Source organism: Prionailurus bengalensis, chromosome B1, assembly GCF_016509475.1.
Source record: "Prionailurus bengalensis isolate Pbe53 chromosome B1, Fcat_Pben_1.1_paternal_pri, whole genome shotgun sequence".
Taxonomy (NCBI): domain Eukaryota; kingdom Metazoa; phylum Chordata; class Mammalia; order Carnivora; family Felidae; genus Prionailurus; species Prionailurus bengalensis.
Window position 1 is genome coordinate 74,802,749 of NC_057344.1, and position 18,011 is coordinate 74,820,759.

Genomic DNA, 18,011 nt, shown 5'->3' on the forward strand with positions numbered 1-18,011 from the left:
CATGCATTACTCTTGTAAAACATTAAACTCAACTAAAAGTTATTCCTTCAACCATAGCAAAGAAAAACAAAAGAGTTCTGACATGGGAACATAGCCAAACAGCTAGCAGGTGGGGACGGAAGCAAAGAGAGAGTTCTCAAACTGCATCAGAGCAAGTCAATGCCTTCCTCCCATAGAAAACGGGACCCACTCAGTGGAAGAAACTCTTTTACGTCCCCTGTAGTAGTATAGCATCTTCCAACAAAAATACTTTACGGTAAGTAGAACCTTGGGGCTACTTTTAAGTAGACGGCCTATCTCTGCAGCTAACTGTTGCCAATAAACACCTACCATCTTTCAGGACTCTTTATAAAGCTTACTACTCTCTTCCATCCCCTGGGTTATGGGGGGGGGTCCCATAAAAATAACATGATGTCTCTGTCTCTTGGAAAACAGGAAACGACAATTCCAAAACACAGGGGAGGGAAAATCTGCAAAGATCCACAAGCTGAAGTAGCTACATCAACTACCTGAAAATTCAAAACGTAATAGTGCAGACTCACTGGTGGTTAAGACCGCGGTTTTTTTGGTTTTTGGTTTTTTTTCCCCAACGGGCAGAAAATAGCCATTTATCAAACTGCATTATTTCCCCTACCTTTAGGGCCCCAAAGTGAATTTACCATTTTTAGGCATACTCAGTTTAAGGGCAGACGGAATTTCTGGTTTAGCTAAACCCAAACCAGTGCCTGGCTGAACTGAGAAAGCCACAGGATGAATCCTGATCCCTTGTGAACTAGAGTTTGGCGGTTCACTATATATGGGCAGGGGCAGATTGAGGTTGTACCTTTTGTAAGACCATCTACGCAGCATGTGCAAAGCTTCTGAAAACAGCACAATTTTCTGTCTAAAACATAGGAATAGGTCATGCTAAATCAACTTGGTAGATATTTCTATTAAACATGTGCTCAACTCTAACTGAACAATGATTAATCTCCTTCACTTGTATAAAGAGCTAAAAAAATGTTTATGGATTTCAAGAGAATGGTGATGGAAAGATAGTCCTGAATTTAAGTGCCATGTATACAGTTCTTAGTTCCATTTCAAAATGAGCCTTATGTTCATTAAGAGGGATTATCGTACCTTCGCAGTGGTAGGGAGGTAAAAGAGAGGTGAACAAACCCTATAATTATTGTGCATTCTCGTCATCATCAAACAGCATTTATCAAACATTGTTAGGCATAATTTTGTTGGCTGAGCCAAGTGACTCTCATTATGACCTGGCTGTGCCCGGTTTCTGTCCTAATAGCAAACAGCATGCTCCTTAAGACTCACACATTCCAAAGGGCAGACCTCCTTCATCCCATCTAATTCCACTCACATGGCCTTGAAATAGCAAGATTTCCCACCAACAAACTCACCCAACAGAAGACCTTGGGGCTTCCCCCCTGTCATTCCCCTCCCAGGGGCAGAGTCAGCAAAGAAGGTAGGGATGAAGTGATGAAAATGCAAAGGACGCAACCAACCTGATGCCAGAGAGAACAGAAAATCTCTACCACCTTCCTGCCCTCTATCCTTGACAGTGATGCAGGGATGGGGCACCAGCCCGGACACAGGGAAGGGCTTGCAGGCTGGGTCAGGGCTCCCTTCCACCGTCCTCCTGCTCCTACACAAGCCTCTTCCCTGTCCCCTCTCTGGGCACAGGAATACTTTTCAGGACAAAGAACCCACTCCCACTGCTTTTATTTCTGGGTCTACCCTCTTCCTCTGCAAGTTTCAACTACGAGTTGAAGGCGAGATGAACAAACAACGCCAGATAAAAGATTTGTGGTGAAGGGCAGAGAGATCCTGAAAACAAATTAACCTGCTGGCTTGTCAGCTGAGAATGCGGGACAGAAAAGGGCTGTTTCCGCTCGTATTTTCAACATGCTGATAAGATTACGGTATCATTCAAGTGACACTCACGCTGCTCCTCTGTGAAAGTAGGGGCGATGAAAAGGCTGGGAAGCCGGTGAGGTGCAAGGCGGGGTCTTGAGAACCTTTGCCCTTCCTTCCTCAAAGGGAGGCAGTGGAGCGCAGCAGAAGGAACTGTTGTGGGCTCAAATCACGCGCAAATCCACCTTCCTCAACGGCTTATCAACTATGTGCCACTAGATGGGCTCTGGCTAACTTGTGTGAGCCTCAGTTTCCCCTCTGTAAAATGAGGAGTATCTTACAATGTTGCCAGGAGAATTAAATGAAAGAGACACACTGAATAATCCCAGCTATGGTTTAGTGACTTTCTATGTGCGAGGCACTGGGCTACGTACGCACTTGAGCACATTATCTCGCTCGACTGGATTTTGCCCTGCCCAGTGCCTGGAACATGGGGACACTCAATAAATGTTTAGTCCCTTCTTGTGCAAAAAACGAGCACAGAACGTTACACCACAGACTTAGCAACATGCAGTTACGCAGACACTTGTGCATTTATTAACATATTTCTGCCACATTCCTAAACCTCTCTCACTTGGCACTGACTCCCTCTTGGCCTCATCCCCATCCTCCACCCTCCACCAAGACTCTGGGGTCAGCCCTGGTCCGGGTGGTGCCAGAGGCCATGCAGCACTCACAACAAGGCCTTGCAGGGGGCACTGGTCATGAGGTGGCTTCGGCTTTCCCCAAGACTCCCCTGGCCAGGCCAGTGCACAGCCCCAGAGTGGGTTAGGGAGGGGCGCCAAGATGCCCCGGGGGACTGTCAGGGTGTTCCTGCTGAAGGAAGCTCCCAGTTGAGTGTGGAGGGTGTGGTGAACTGAAGCCAAGAGTCAGTAATGTAAACAAGAAAGAGTGTGACCAAGCTTGTCGGATATTCAGACTGAGAACGACCCTGCAGAGGAGGGAGAAGCAGCTGCAGCCTGGCTCAGTGGCTGGAACGCCTGTCGGGATCCCAGGGCGGTGTTTCATCCCAGCAGGACACTGTCTCCGGGGTCAGCTAATTGTCTGGGGGTGAGTGAAAGCCTCAGGACTCAGGGCAGCGCCTGGGTGGGTTTTAGTCATCTAGCCCTTAACATCCCCCCCACCACACATTTGAATTATATCCCACACACAACTCAAAAAGCAGGGTTCTTTTAAACACGAGAGGTTTGACAGCTATGCTGCTTCTCTGAAAAATCCCAGAGTCTTCCACAGCCTTTGCATTCTCTAATCACCTCTGAATTTAAAATTAGAAATGAAGACATTAAGAAAACTGTACTTAATCTGCCAGCTCTTCATGGCACAAAGCTGGCAGTCTCCCCCATGCCTAACCTCCATTTAGTTAGAAACTCAGAGCTTTTTAGAGCATATTCACATGTACTATCAAATCTGATCCTCACTTAAATAAACGATGAGGTCAGTTAGGAGTGGGAACCAGAACAGCCCTAAGGAGGAGGTATGAAAAAAGCCCAAGCAGGAGTAAGATTTTGAGACCAACGCAATCCTTTTAAAATTCAAATTAACTAAATCCTATCCATCCTCATTAAAGGTTTTTGGGACTCTCATTCTTTACATTAAAAAAAAAAAGAAAAAGAAAAAGAAAAAGACTAAGGACTGTTTAGCAGATAAGATCCAGGGTAAATTATGACTTAATGTACCTTCCCTTCAGGACTTTAAGACCCTCCACTAACATTAATAAGTGCTGTTAATTAATCTTAGCTTAGATAAATTACACTTAATTTGCAAACAGAAAACCTGACATAGAAAGAGAGGTTCAGGTTACCAAATACACCTAGAATATCCAGTTACCTCATAAGACCCTCAAGTTGGCATTGTGAGTTTATCACTGATCGATATAAAAGAAAAAGCACAGATATATACTTCTCTTGTTATCAATGGCACTAAAGTCGAATTCCATAAATTATGTCTGGGAAGAAGAGAGGGATGCGGGAGGAGGAAGCAGTGGTATGTGTAGAAAGGATAACTTACACTTTTTACTTTAAGATTCTGTATTATTCAAATGTTTACAAGCACATGTATTCATGTGATTTCTTACTTTAGTTTTTCAGGGTCCCCTTCTTCCAAAATAATCGGCAACATGACAATGTTATAAACTGTTTTTTTCTATCAAGCTCCTAACCATTCAACAGTTCAGTTAATTCAGTCCAAAAAAAAGATCAATAACTTTATATTGTAGTACTATATTGCTATCACAGCAATTTTCACCTTTTAGTCAATTAGACATTTATTAACAGTTTACCTACCTCTCCAAAATTTTAGAGCATATCCATCCCAAAGCGGTTTTGTTTTACTTTTTTGTTTAAAAAGTGTATGTATTTATAAAATAACCTGGGTACAGTCTAGGCAAAAACCATCACTGGAAGATGGAAAAGGAAACCAAAGTTCATTTTCAGGTCCCACGTGCCGAGTACCACATCCAGCGCATAGCTAGGCTTTCAGCATCCTGACAATCCAGCGAGGCAAGCACCATCATCCTCTCTGCATAGGTGTGGAAACTGAGTTCACTGCAGTTAGGAAACTTGCAAGGGTACAGCTTCAGTTTAAACCTAGATTCCCTAACTCCACAACTTACACTCCCTCTCTTAGGTGACTTTTTACTTTTAGGTGAGAAAACGCTGGCTCCGAGTAGCAGAGTCCCCTTCCCATGTGAGTTTTGACACTCTGAAAAATGTTAAGGTTTTATCATCACTCCTAACATCTAAAATTCATGTGCCAAATTCCTTACCTCCTCTGACTCTGGCAAAAGCTTAAGAAATTCTCGCAGCGTCTCCGATCCATAATGTTCACTCTTTCCTTGATGAATATCTTCTACGATGGACTGAGGAGACCTTGAAAAGACAATTAATCAGATTCCATTTCACATTTGCTGAAGTGCCAAAGAAACACAAGCCAGTGGAAATTAAAACAAATCACCTCCACCCTCCTACCATCCCGCCTTCTTCCCAGTCTGAGGGACATGCTGCGTCAGTGATAACAAGAGCCCCACCGCCAGGGAAAGCAGGGATGTTGACACGCTCTTCACCCAGAAGCCTATCCTTGGGCATCCCAGAAAGGCAGCAACCACTGGGGGTCTTCTCTGGGTGAAAAAAAGCAATCCCCTTTGGTCACATGGAAACCTGGCGAGCCTTTCCTCTCCACTTTAGAACACTGGCATTTAACCACTGTTGACTCACCAGTCCAACTTCCACTCGAGGGGCAACACTACAGATGAATTTATAAATTCCCTGACATGACAGGCTTGAACAGACACCCCTAGGCAACTCTCCCTGTACTTCAAGCCACTAGGTTCTGTTTTCATGCAGGAAAACAGCAGAGAATGACAGACACTTGGGTACTCATCACACCGCGTATCTAACAAGGATATACAAGTATGAGGAATGACTTTTGCTTTTATTAGAAGCTGAATTTCAGCTCAGCCACACCCAGACTGATGCTGACAGTGTGGATGAGACTAAAGTTGCAAATATGTGCAAAAACCTTACTTCTTAAATTGCTTAAGAAATATCCCAATGTTCATGCTCCGTTTTGCATCCAAGATAGTAATCTGGAAAAAAATAGACACACGTAAGACTAGTAAAGTACAAATAAAAAGAGTTGGAGGAAAGGAGAGAATTAAAACCTATCAAAATACGACATTAATTTATAAGAGAATAACTTCCAGTATGTAAATCTGGTGATTAATCGATATACCTAATGCAGTTTTGCAAACATTAAAATATTATCATCTCTCCAAATTTTCTGCAATGATATATTTCCTTGACTATAATAACTATACATACCTATTTTATTTTTTTTTTTTAATTTTTTTTTTCAACGTTTATTTATTTTTGGGACAGAGAGAGACAGAGCATGAACGGGGGAGGGGCAGAGAGAGAGGGAGACACAGAATCGGAAACAGGCTCCAGGCTCTGAGCCATCAGCCCAGAGCCCGACGCGGGGCTCGAACTCCCAGACCGCGAGATCGTGACCTGGCTGAAGTCGGACGCTTAACCGACTGCGCCACCCAGGCGCCCCATACCTATTTTATTTTTAATTTTTTTAATGTTTATTTATTTTTGATAGAACACAAGGTGGGGAGAAGAGAGAGAGGGAGACAGAATCTGAAGCAGGCTCCAGGCTCTGAGCTGTCAGCACAGAGCCTGACGTGGGGCTCCAACCCAAAGACCATGAGATCATGACCTGAGCTGAAGTTGGTCGCCCAACCAACTGAGCCACCCCAGGCGCCCTGTACATATCTATTTTAATCTTATATAACTTTTTTTAAGGTTTTAAAATGTTTACTTATTTTTGAGAGAGAGAGAGAGAGAGAGAGATGGGGAGAGAGAAAGGGAGATACAGAATATGAAGCAGGCTCCAGGCTCCGAGCTGTCAGCCCAGAGCCCAACACGGGGCTCGAACCCACAAGTAGTGATATCATGATCTGAGCTGAATTCAGATGCTCAATCGACTAAACCACCCAGGTGTCCCTCTTACATGACTTTTAATGAATAATGTGTATTAAAATTTGTTTAATTTAGCAATTTCCTCTTAGAATAACAGCCTGCATTTAAAAGCCCAAATTTGACAAGAGCACACTGTATACATTGTATGTTAGCTAACTTGACAATCAATTATATATATATTTTTTTAATTTTTATTTTTCCAACGTTTATTTATTTTTTGGGGGACAGAGAGAGACAGACCATGAACGGGGGAGGGGCAGAGAGAGAGGGAGACACAGAATCGGAAACAGGCTCCAGGCTCTGAGCCATCAGCCCAGAGCCTGACGCGGGGCTCGAACTCACGGACCGCGAGATCATGACCTGGCTGAAGTCGGACGCTTAACCGACTGCGCCACCCAGGCGCCCCGACAATAAATTTTATTTTAAAAAAAAGAAAGAAATAAAAAAGAAAGAAAAAAAAATAATAAAAGCCCAAATTTGAAAAACAGGTGTCTTAGCATAGCAAGATCATATGAAATTTAAACTAAGAAAGTAAAAAATAACTGAAGATATTGCAGAGTCCCAACCCTGATTTAGGGATATAGAAGGACCAATACTGTTATTTTCAGAAATGTAATAAAATTAATTTTTTTCAAAAAGAAAAATTTCTTTTCATTGAAAAAGAATATATATGTCCAATAGCCCTTTCAGGAGGAGGTAAGAAAGTCTTCTAAATTTTATTTACTCAAAATTTATCAAGGAAAATTCTTGTGCTGTCTTTCACCAAGTCTAAGATGCATGTTAACATCTCTGAAATCAGGAGGTATCTTACAATGTATGGCGTCTTTGAGTTAATGAAATGCGGTGCTATTCTAATGTACTGTCAAAACCCAGATTTTGGCTGCAATAGGTTTTAGCTATCCAAAATCAATAATTGGGCAGGGTTTTATCAGACTAGAATTAGACAGAACCTTTTTTGGACAGTGGGGTGGATGTTGTTATTATAAACAGAAGTTTTTCTTTCTCTGGCAGCAAATATACAAGAGGCGTGGAGGCAAGATAGCCTTAAAACTGCTGCAATTTTTTTCATCTGGTTTTTGGTAAAGGGAGACTAGCTAAAACAGGAATGTTGTTATAATTGTCTTCCTTTCCAAATGTATGTGATTCATTGTGAACAAAAGAGAATCAGGTTTCAGATTAAATTCCTGGTCTCTGGGCCTGCTTCTAAGTTTATAAGCAGCAGCAAGACCTGTTAACCCAATTTAATGGCACTTCCTGGCTATAAGGTTAAATTTTTACAAGAGTATGGCTGCCTCCTTTTGAAGACTAATCTTAAACAATCACATTATTTACTATCCTAGGGGTTTACTTTATGTTCACGCAATCACCTGCCAGCCATAAAATAAACTCCCAAGCAATCAGGACAGGCTCCTTATGGGACTCCTACCCAAGGACTACAGTTCAAGTTCAGTGTGAAGGTAGGGGAGAAGAGGGGGGAAGAGGGGGAGAGAATAAAACCTGTCAAACTTAACACGCTTTAATGAGGAAAGCCCACACCAGACAGAGGAATCTAAATTCAGTAAGACAGAAAACTATGTCTTATTATAATTCATAAATTAAAAAGCCACAAGTAAGAACACGTATACTGATACAGTGACAGACATTTCCAAAGAACTTCCTCAGCACACACTTCTTGCCCCCAACTCCAATCTCCACCCTTAACCCTCTGATGCTCTGTGCCCTTGACGGATTCACAGCTACCGCTGCAGGAAGTGACAGAGAAATTACTCTTATTGTTCCTATCTGACAAATAAGGAAACCGAGCCTCAGAGATGTCATTTTTTATACTTTCCCCAAAGCAACACGAGAACTGAAATGCTAGCCTGGGTCTCTCTGGTTCCTTTTCTCTCTAGTTCCTGTGAGTTTTAACACTGCTGAGGATACAGGAATATTAGAGAAGTGGCAATGTTCCCCCACAGCCTCGGGCGGGTATCCACATTGGGATGTTCCTCCAGGAATGGGGGCAGATCTATAGAAAGCCATCCACAGGGCCTGGCCAGGTTCCCTGGAGACTCCAGAGCTGTCTGTGTGGGATGATGGAGAGAAATCGTGTTCTCACAGCTGACACAGCCTCCAGGAGCTGCTGTCATACTTGACACAGAGCAGCCACAGCCTGGGGCAGCGACTGTCTCCACCGCTTGAGGCAAACCTTCTGAAACTGGTCGCTAATTTAAGACAATTCAGCAACAGTCCTAAGAAAAACCTAGGCTGGCCATCACAGAGCACCTTCCAGGGAACATGACAGGAAAATGAGACAACTGGCTGCCTTCCAGGGACAGTCCCATTCTCTCCTGGCATCCTCAGATTTGCCTAGTGCACAATCTGGCTCTCTCTCACAGGTTATCATATCCGATCCTTCTAAAGGAGTGTTATAAAAGTGTCTGTTAAAGTGCTTTAAAGTGCTTTAAAGCAGGTTATCATTTCACCTGTAAATTAGCTTATCTTACTTCCCAAAGGCTTGCCGCCTCAGAGCTGGGCAATTCAGGAACCCCATGCGTGTGGGACTGGGTGGTGTTTTGGAAGCATCCAGAGCAGTGGACTTGCTGGCTGCACAGGCTGAGACAGACAGCCTCAGGAACAAGGATTCCCTCCCTGCCTACCAGTTCCAGTTGAAGGTAATCTACTTTTCTGAACACTGCAGGACACGGAGGCAGGACCCGGACAGAAGTCAGGGCCTGTCTTAGCAGGTGCAGCCAGCGTACTGTAGAGCTCAGGGGCTTTCCCATGAAAGGCGCACTCAAGAGTTAAGCCAGCCCTGGTGAACAAGGGGCTCACCTTGTGCCACCCCTGGATGGGAGGACTTCCCACCAGGATGTGAAGTGGCCCTGCTAGGGGAACAGGCTCCCCACAGACTGCCAGGGTGGCCCGGGGGGCTCCGCTACCCTGAGGCACTGAGACTGCATGCAGCACTGAGTAAAGAGTGTGATTGGCTGTACCGCTCCTCTCTCGTGCAAACCTCCAGATAAGTGCTCCTACCTCCTCCCACAATTCTTGTTTTGTTTATTTAGAGGGAGAGACAGAGAGAGAGAGAGAGGGAGAGAGAGAGGGAGAGAGAGAGAGAGAGAGAGAGAGAGAGAGAGAGAGAGAGATCCCATGCACAGGGGAGGGGCAAAGACAGACGGAGACAAAGAGAATCCCAAGCAGGCTCAGTGCTGTCCGCGCAGAGCCCAACATGGGGCTCGAACTCACGAACCGTGAGATCATGACCTGAGGCCAAATCAAGTGTCAGGATGCTTAATCAAGGTGCCCCCTACCCCTCTACAATTCTTGTACTTTTATCTACTACCAACCACTACAAAATCTGCCTCCCCTGTTCTTTAAAGAGAAGAAATAGCTTTTCGTTTTTAGTTGTGGTAAAATACACGTAACATTTACCATCTTAACCATTTTTTTTTTCAAGTAATCTCTATACCCAACATGGGGCTAAAACTCACAACCCCGAGATTAAGAGTTGCAGTCTCTACTGAATGAACCAGCCTGGAGGCCCCCATCTTAACCATTTTTAAACAGTCAGTATCATCAACTGCCTTCACGCTGTTGTGCACCCATCACCACCACATCCACAGAACTCTTCCCATCTTGCAAAATTGCAACTCTGTACCCATTAAATCGTAACTCCCCATTTCCTCCTTCCTTCAGCCTCTGGCAACCACCTTTCTACTTGCTGTCTCTATAAATTGGACCATTCTGGGTACTTTACATTAAGTAGAATCATACAGCATTTGTCCTTTTGTGAATGGTTTATTTCACTTAACATAGTATCTTCAAGGTGGAAGAAGAAATTTTTAAGCCACTTTTGTTTCAATATGTCCAAGAGGGCTTCCTTGACTACTTTAAGTACCACTAAATGGTGTTTATTTCAATGCCATGTCAAATTCTGAAAAGCAAAATTTTAAAAATCTTCCTGTATCCTCTACAGATGTAGCTTTTGGTTTCTGAGGTTTTTTATGTGTACTTTTCCAGCCCAGGTTTGGGGAAAAATATAAAAACCTAGGTGTTTTGTTTTGTTTTTTTCTTCTTCTTTCAAATGTATTTCAAATACTCATCTAGTTCTATAGTTCTGGATTGAGCATGTCCCAGAATTCTAGAACTTACTGGGATCATAACAAAAATTGAGAAATAACTGATAACCTGAACGAGTGTGAGAGAATAAGATATTTCTTCTCAGAAACTTAGAAAAAGCAATCTTCCTTTCATCCTCTCTTCCTCTTTCTCTTTTTCTAGTAAGTGATTTCAGTTATTTCTTACATAGTATTATTAATTAATGTTAATTGTAAAGATTAATTCAGGGGCACCTGGGTGAATCGGTCAGGTTAAGCGTCCGACTTCAGCTCAACTCATGATCTCACGGTTCATGAGTTCAAGCCCCGCATCGGGCTCTGTGCTGACAGCTCAGAGCCTGGAGCCTGCTTCGGATTCTGTGTCTCCCTCTTTCTCTGTCCCTCCCTCCCTCCCTCCCTCCCTCCCTCCCTCTCTCTTAAAAATAAACATAAAAAAATTTTTTTAATGTAAATATTACTACAGACATCATATTGTGTTCCAACATTTGTATCTTCTTTTTTTGGTTTCACTTTATTGACGTATACTTGACAAAGAAAATTGTAAGATATTTAAAGTGTGCATCATGCTTATAATGATATATGTAAACATGGTAGAAGGACTCCCCCATCTATCACCTCCCATATTTATCTCTTTTTTCTCTTCTTTGGAGAAAGGCATTTAAGTTCCGCTCTCTTAGCAAATTTCAGTTATACGACACAATGTTATCAACTGTAGTCACTGTATTACATCCTCGGGCTTCATTCATCTTGTGTTTTCTTTGTCAGTCCCAATTCTGATGTATCATATGGACAAACACTCCACTCCCTTTGCATCCTTGGTTCAGTTCTGCCAGCTCAGTTACCTTTAATTTCCTTTGGAAGATACCACTTGGCCAAGACGGTCCCTTCCCTTAAGAGCATTTCATATTCTAGAGGGAGGCAGGTACAGACTCAACTAACCAGTGTGAGTGAGACTCTGAGGGGGCTGGGGAGCCACAGTAACAGATGGACAGGGAACACCTCAGGGAAGAGGTCAGTGAACTCCAAAAAGAAGGTGGAGCTTGAGCTGACTCTTGTTATTATTATCTCCAGTAATATATTTTTGTTATTTCTAATTACTTTATTATAGTTTAATTATTACTCTAACATTTGTAGCTTCCTGAAGTTAATTTATAGGTAACAGAGATATAAGGATAGCAATATTTCATAACCTCCTCCTCCACGTACTAAATGTTTTCATTTACTATTTTGAGTGTTGTTCTTCCTAAATTCAGCCATTCCTGAACCCAGCTCTTCCTTATCTTCTAGCAACTTCTTTCTTTGGAGTATAATGGAACTTATTTGTAATGCTTTATGCGCCCTTTGAAGTAGCAGTCAACCACATAATGGCAGGCCATTTCCGTAGGAGGTTATTTCACATATTTCAAGGGGACATTATCTGATCTCTGGCATGTCTGAACCTCCAGAATTATGGCCTGTGTAGTGGCGGGTTGGGATGCCATGTTTCCAGGCTCAGGATGGGTCCCTCTGCCAAGCCTGCTGTTCAGGGTATTGTCCATTCCACACAGACAGGTGGTGACAACTATTACGTTTAACCCTGGGCTCCACTTACTACCAAGTAAATCGGAAGACTTATTATCGGGCCTTGTAGAAACTATAACTCTGCTGAGTTGTAATTTCTTTAGAAGAAAATCTAATGGGGGAAGAAAATAGCATGTACTGTAGTCTTTTACTGAAAATTTTAAAAAGTATATATACTTCTAGCCATGTTGGAGATAGCATGAAAAATTGAAAATAATTCTGGATAACCCTCTGTTATATGACAGTATTACCTGATACACTTAAATCCTTCTACCTAACTACTTATCCTATCTGCGTACTAAAGAGTTGGAGAGTTATATCATCTTATGACTACACAGTCATGGTGATTTAATTTTTCTTTCTTGCGACTCTCAGCTTAGGACCTACAAGTATTAAAAGTAAAAATACTTGCACACCCATGTTCATAGCAGCACATTCACAAGAGCCAAAAGGTGGAGCAACCCAAATAGCCATCGATGGATGCCCAGATAAACAAAACGTGGTATCTACGTACAATGGAATATCATTCAGCCTTAAAATTCTGACATATACTGGAACATGGAGAAGCCTTAAGGACATTATGCAAAGTAAACTGTTACCAAAAGACAAATACCACATGATTCCATTTAAAAACGGTTAAGATGGGGGCGCCTGGGTACCTCAGTCGGTTAAGCGTCCGACTTCAGCTCAGGTCATCATCTCACGGTTCATGGGTTCAAGACCCGCGTCGGGCTCTGTGCTGACAGCTCAGAGCCTGGAGCCTGCTTCGGATTCTGTGTCTGCCTCTCTCTCTGCCCCTCCCCTGCTTGTACTCTCTCTCTCTCTCTCAAAAATAAATAAAACACTAAAAAAATTTTTTAAATGGTTAAGATGGTAAATGTAATATGTATTTTATCACAATTCAAAATAATTTTAACAATAATCATTATTTAATTTTAGTTATTTTTAAAATTCTTTTTTTTCAACTTTTTTTAAATTTATTTTTGGGACAGAGAGAGACAGAGCATGAACGGGGGAGGGGCAGAGAGAGAGGGAGACACAGAATCAGAAACAGGCTCCAGGCTCCGAGCCATCAGCCCAGAGCCCGACGCGGGGCTCGAACTCCCGGACCGCGAGATCGTGACCTGGCTGAAGTTGGACGCTTAACCGACTGCGCCACCCAGGCGCCCCTATTTTAGTTATTTTTTAAGTGAAAGCAAAAAAAAACGTAAAAATGCATCTAGGGTGAGGGGGTGGAGGGGGATGAGGGGAAAGACTTTTTATTCCTGAATTTTAGATGCGGCCTAGAGATTGACATTTCTGCTCCTGCTGTAGTTCAGAAAAGATGCCATATTCCCTGCTGTTTCCCTCCCTAAGTGGTTCTTAACCCCTCTTGAGTTTGCAGACACAAAGCTGCAAGTTCCTCGAAGCCCCTCAAACCATCGTTTGGCAAAATAAAGGTCTCCAATTTATAAAGGATGCCACCCATTCCAACCTGGGAGGTGCCTTCCCAGGAACCTGGTGAGCTAGACCCCCTTCCGTCTGTTAGAGGTGGTATCCTGAGACATGTGCTCCACTTCCACATGTGCCCACCCACTCCTTCACAGTCACTGGCATTCAGTAAAGAGCACTAGGAAACAATGGTGAGAAATGCCCCACTGTACAATAAGAAGTCTCTGCTGGACGCTGGGGCAAAGGCCAGGGTACTAAGGAAGTGACTTCTTGCTCTTTCCAATACTGAAAGGATACGCTAAGAAATAAAAGGGCTTCACATAAAGGGAAGAAGCAGGGAAAGTCTATGCTCAGCAGGGGAGGGCGCTAGGGACAGTCCTGAAGACTTCCTGTCAAATTTACTTTACACACTCAATTCCAATCCCAGCATTTCCACATTTTATGATTAATCGACTCTTGGCTATTTCAACAGAGGACCATACCACCAAGTTCAAGGACCCCCAAGTGAATTCGTGGAGAGAAGAAATTCATACGCTCCTGAGACACACAGAGAAAAGAGGTCAAGACTGTCAACTCAGGAATTCAATCATGCAGAGAGATGCGACTCCATCCCAGAGCCCTGCCTACTCTCTTACCTGATCCACTCCATCTTTGACCTATTTCTTCTGTTCCTGTAGAACAGATTTTAAAAATCATACATTTGGGGGCACCTGGGGGGCTCAGTCAGTTAAGTGTCCGACTTCGGCTCGGGTCATGATCTCATGGCTGGCTTATGGATTCAAACCCCACATCGGGCTTTGTGCCGAGCGCTCAGGTCCTAGGCCTGGAGCCTGCTTCCGAATCCGTGTCTCCCTCCTTCTCTGTCCCTCCCCTTCTCACACTCTGTCTCTCTCAAAAGCAAACAAACATTAAACAAACAAACAAACAAACAAACAAATAAATAAATAAATAAAACAAATAAAAATAATATATTTGTTGCCCCCCCCCCCTTTTTCTTTTCGGTGGGCAACAGTCTTTCCTTCCGATCTCTGGTTTCCTCATGACTCCTGCTAGCAAGTGGAGGAGGTTTCTCAATTTACTTTGTTTCTAAACAATACTTTCAAATGCAATTTTAAATTCAGTTTCTATAATGTATATGTATGGTAATCAATAGTTCTGAAGCCGTGCTTTCGGTGAACTTCTTATAACCTGCTAGCTTTATTCTCAGTGTAAGACATTTATTGTTCACTGGAAATATGCTTCCTAGAAAATCCATCTAAAAACTAGCTTTATGCACTGAGCTTTCTGGAAATTTCTATTCCACAGTGGCCATAGTTTAATTCAGAGCCATAGTTTAATTCAAGACTAACTCACAACACTTAGGGAAGGAAAACTAGAGGCATCGTTTTTATTGCAATAGGGGTAAAATCTTAAGGATGTAGAATAGTTAACGGTGTATTTAACAAAAGGCATTTTGTCTCAGAAAGTTCCTGTTAATCTTAGTTAACTGAGTTCAGGAACTCCGGTTTTTGTTCCGACAGAGACTACTAATATGGACTTGAGCAGAACTGCCCCACCAGGGGAAACCACAGCAGATGTGTTGGAGACAGGGCAGTGCTGAGAGGCCAAAGGACGATGGCCCCAGATAGCATGTTCTCAGCGTGAGGTCATACTCCACCGGGATGTCTGGGAGGATGTGGCATGCATGCTTCTTACACTTTTTTGCTAGTCAGCTCAAGCTCATCGCATAAAGCCCTTTCTACGTTTCCAGAGCACATTCGCTTGCATTATCGTATTTGCGAGTGATTCAGCAAGTTCTGAAATGTACACAGCGTTCCAAACACAAAACAATGCAGCATGCGGAGGATCATCCCTCCCAGATCCGTTCTTACCTCTTCCTTAGGGTCTCTGAAGGATGAGTTTAAAGTTCCTCCTCTCCTAGAAAGGGAAGGTTTGGTGGTGTCTTCTTGCTGCCCAAAGAGCTCCTCGATGGTCTTTGTATCGATCTGGTAGTGATGCTGCTGCCTGGCCGCCAAAGTCCAGATGTTGGTTTTGCCACGAACTTGCTCCTCCGGAATGGTTTTCCAAAAAAAGTTTCTCATCCGCTTTTTCTTACCCAGGTGGCTGTAGCCGTTCATGTGAGACGGTGGGGGTAGTCCTGGAGGGGGAGGTGGGACTGGAGGCACCCCGGGGAGTGGAGGAGGGGGTGGAGGAGGGGGAGAGGGCAGAAAACCCTCCCCTGAGTATGGACATGGTGGAGGTGGAGGGGGTGGAGGTGGTGGGGGTGGGGGGGTTTGCCCGATCATGAATCCAGCTGCCGAGGCGACATTCCCATTTTCTTTATCGCTGACCAAGGAGACACAATTCATAACATGCATAGTACTGTTGCCTTCTAAGGAGATAATTTCTTGACCTTGGGGAAGCAGACACAAACATCAAACTTGTGTCATACTTTTTCACCCGCTAGTCTGCTGCCAGAGAAAAAGGCAACTGTGTTGTGTGTCATCTTCCAAACCTACAAAGATAAAACAACTTTAAATCAGTACAGGAAAACCTGTGAATACCAGCTCTTCCCTCCGGAGCCTAGTGCCAGTCCTCGTCGAGTGGCTGGGTATTACAATCATCCAAAAGAGCATTAAAAGAGACTAATACTTTTCTAAATGTGAACCAAACAAATTTTACCTCCTGGAAATGCTGCCAAAGCAGAAGCAACAAATCAACTTGGAAACCTTCCGCTAATCAATCAAAGACATATTTATTGGGAACCTGCTCACTATAGGTTCAGCAAGTACTGGTCACTTTATGAATAAACTACTTGTTCACTAACTGGCTCATTTTCTTTGGGCAATGGATACCCAACCCCTAGGGAAATTACCCAAATGGCTGAAGCATTAGGTATTAGTGTATGATCCTGCCTTTCACCAGTATGGACATATCCCCTACCAATCACTTGGTCAAAGGGCATACTCTGCCTTGCATGTAATAGGCAGGGCATCTGGAGATGATAAAATAGTGACCAAACTCATTCCCCCGGAGTCAGGGGCCACCAAGTCCCTGCTCCACTTGGTGATGGGGCTTCCCCACAAATAGAGGAAAAAAACACTAAATGTAAAGATTAAAGGTTGTGGCTCTAAATCAAGCAGCACTGCTTACATTTTAGACAAATCACTTCGCCTCACTAGACTTCAGTTTTGTCATTTGTAAAATTAGGAGGTTGGGATCCATTACATGACCTCTCCCATTGCTTCCAATGTTCTCATTTCAGATTCTAATGAAGCCACTCTTAGGAAACAATCAGAACTTCTTGCCAACCTCTTCTGCTTCTTCTGTGACATTACTAGCAAAGAAAACATATACACACGAGGATATGCTGTCCGTATCATACCTGCCATGTCTACCCCTTATCCACAGTCACTGACTAATTTTAGTAGCTTGTGTTTTTGTTGACCTTTACATGTTTGTTTTTGGTATTGAGTTGTTATGGACCTGATATGAAAACAGAGGTCAAAACAACTACATTTCTTCAGAGATGAGGACTGGTTCACTGAGGATGTAGGGACCCTTATGAAGTGAGCACCCCAACTATGTGGGCATGTAAAAAGGACCGTTTCCTCCAGGTCATAAAGGGCCACAGGGAAAGGCTTTTTTAGACTGGCCTTCTGAGTGTAATTATCCTTTTACAACATCATTGTCAGAGCTCACACTTACAGACACACATTGGTCAAACAACACTGGATTACGTAGGAGTGATCTGTCTGATAGCACTAATTCAAATATTTCAGATACTTTACACAGAACCATGTACAAGAGGCAGCATTGCCTTGGGAATAAGAGTGGAGAGTTCAGAATAGATTTTTCCCCCTCAGATCTCAGTTCTGCTATTTGTTTGACTGAGCAACCCAAGGTTATTTGATCTACATCTCAGTATCCTCGTCTATAATATAAAGATACACTGTTTCATCGGTTTGCATAAGAATAAATGAGCTACTACATGTACCAAGATGCCTGGGTACCATAGTTAGCTAGTATTAACAATAACCAGTATCATATGTCCATATGATTTGTCTTTAGTTTCACACATTTTCTTCAAAATATGTATTGGGTTTAATAGATAAAATGCTAAGTTACTTCTGGCTGCTAGAAAAATACCTTTAGTAGTCCCATTCTTTGCTTTCTAAGTTACTAGGTTTGTCCTTTTTCAATACTCAGTGATTATATAACATCTCTAAATTACAAGAACAAATGTTTTTATAAAACATTTGAATACTTAACTTTTGAAAACTGTATATGGGTAAAAGATGGCACCGCCAGCTACTAATTGGATTTTTTAAATGCCGTTTTAACCATTTATAAGTGTACATCAGTGACATTAAGCACTTTCAAAGCGTTGTGTAGCCATCATCACTAGATAATTTTTTAGAAAGTAAAACTGAAATTATTTACCCAAGCCAACTTACAGCTCACTTGAGATGCAACTGGCTTTTAAAAGGAGTTTTCATAATTATCATTAGGGGCATAACTAGGCTGTTTTCATAGTTGGCACCCCTTA

The 18,011-nt window shown here is 42.9% G+C and overlaps 1 protein-coding gene across 3 annotated transcripts in view; it reads right to left on the reverse strand.

The window, feature by feature from the left end:
• FHDC1 (FH2 domain containing 1) overlaps positions 1–18,011 on the reverse strand; it is a 42,848-nt gene that overhangs the window by 20,073 nt on the left and 4,764 nt on the right. For all 3 annotated transcript variants that reach the window (XM_043567293.1, XM_043567285.1, XM_043567276.1), the window contains exons 2-4: positions 15,355–15,977; positions 5,433–5,494; positions 4,676–4,778 (exon numbers count right to left, since the gene is read on the reverse strand). In XM_043567293.1, coding sequence (XP_043423228.1) covers positions 4,676–4,778; positions 5,433–5,494; positions 15,355–15,840 — 651 coding nt within the window. In that variant the 5' untranslated portion in view covers positions 15,841–15,977. The remainder of the gene's footprint in view (positions 1–4,675; positions 4,779–5,432; positions 5,495–15,354; positions 15,978–18,011) is intronic.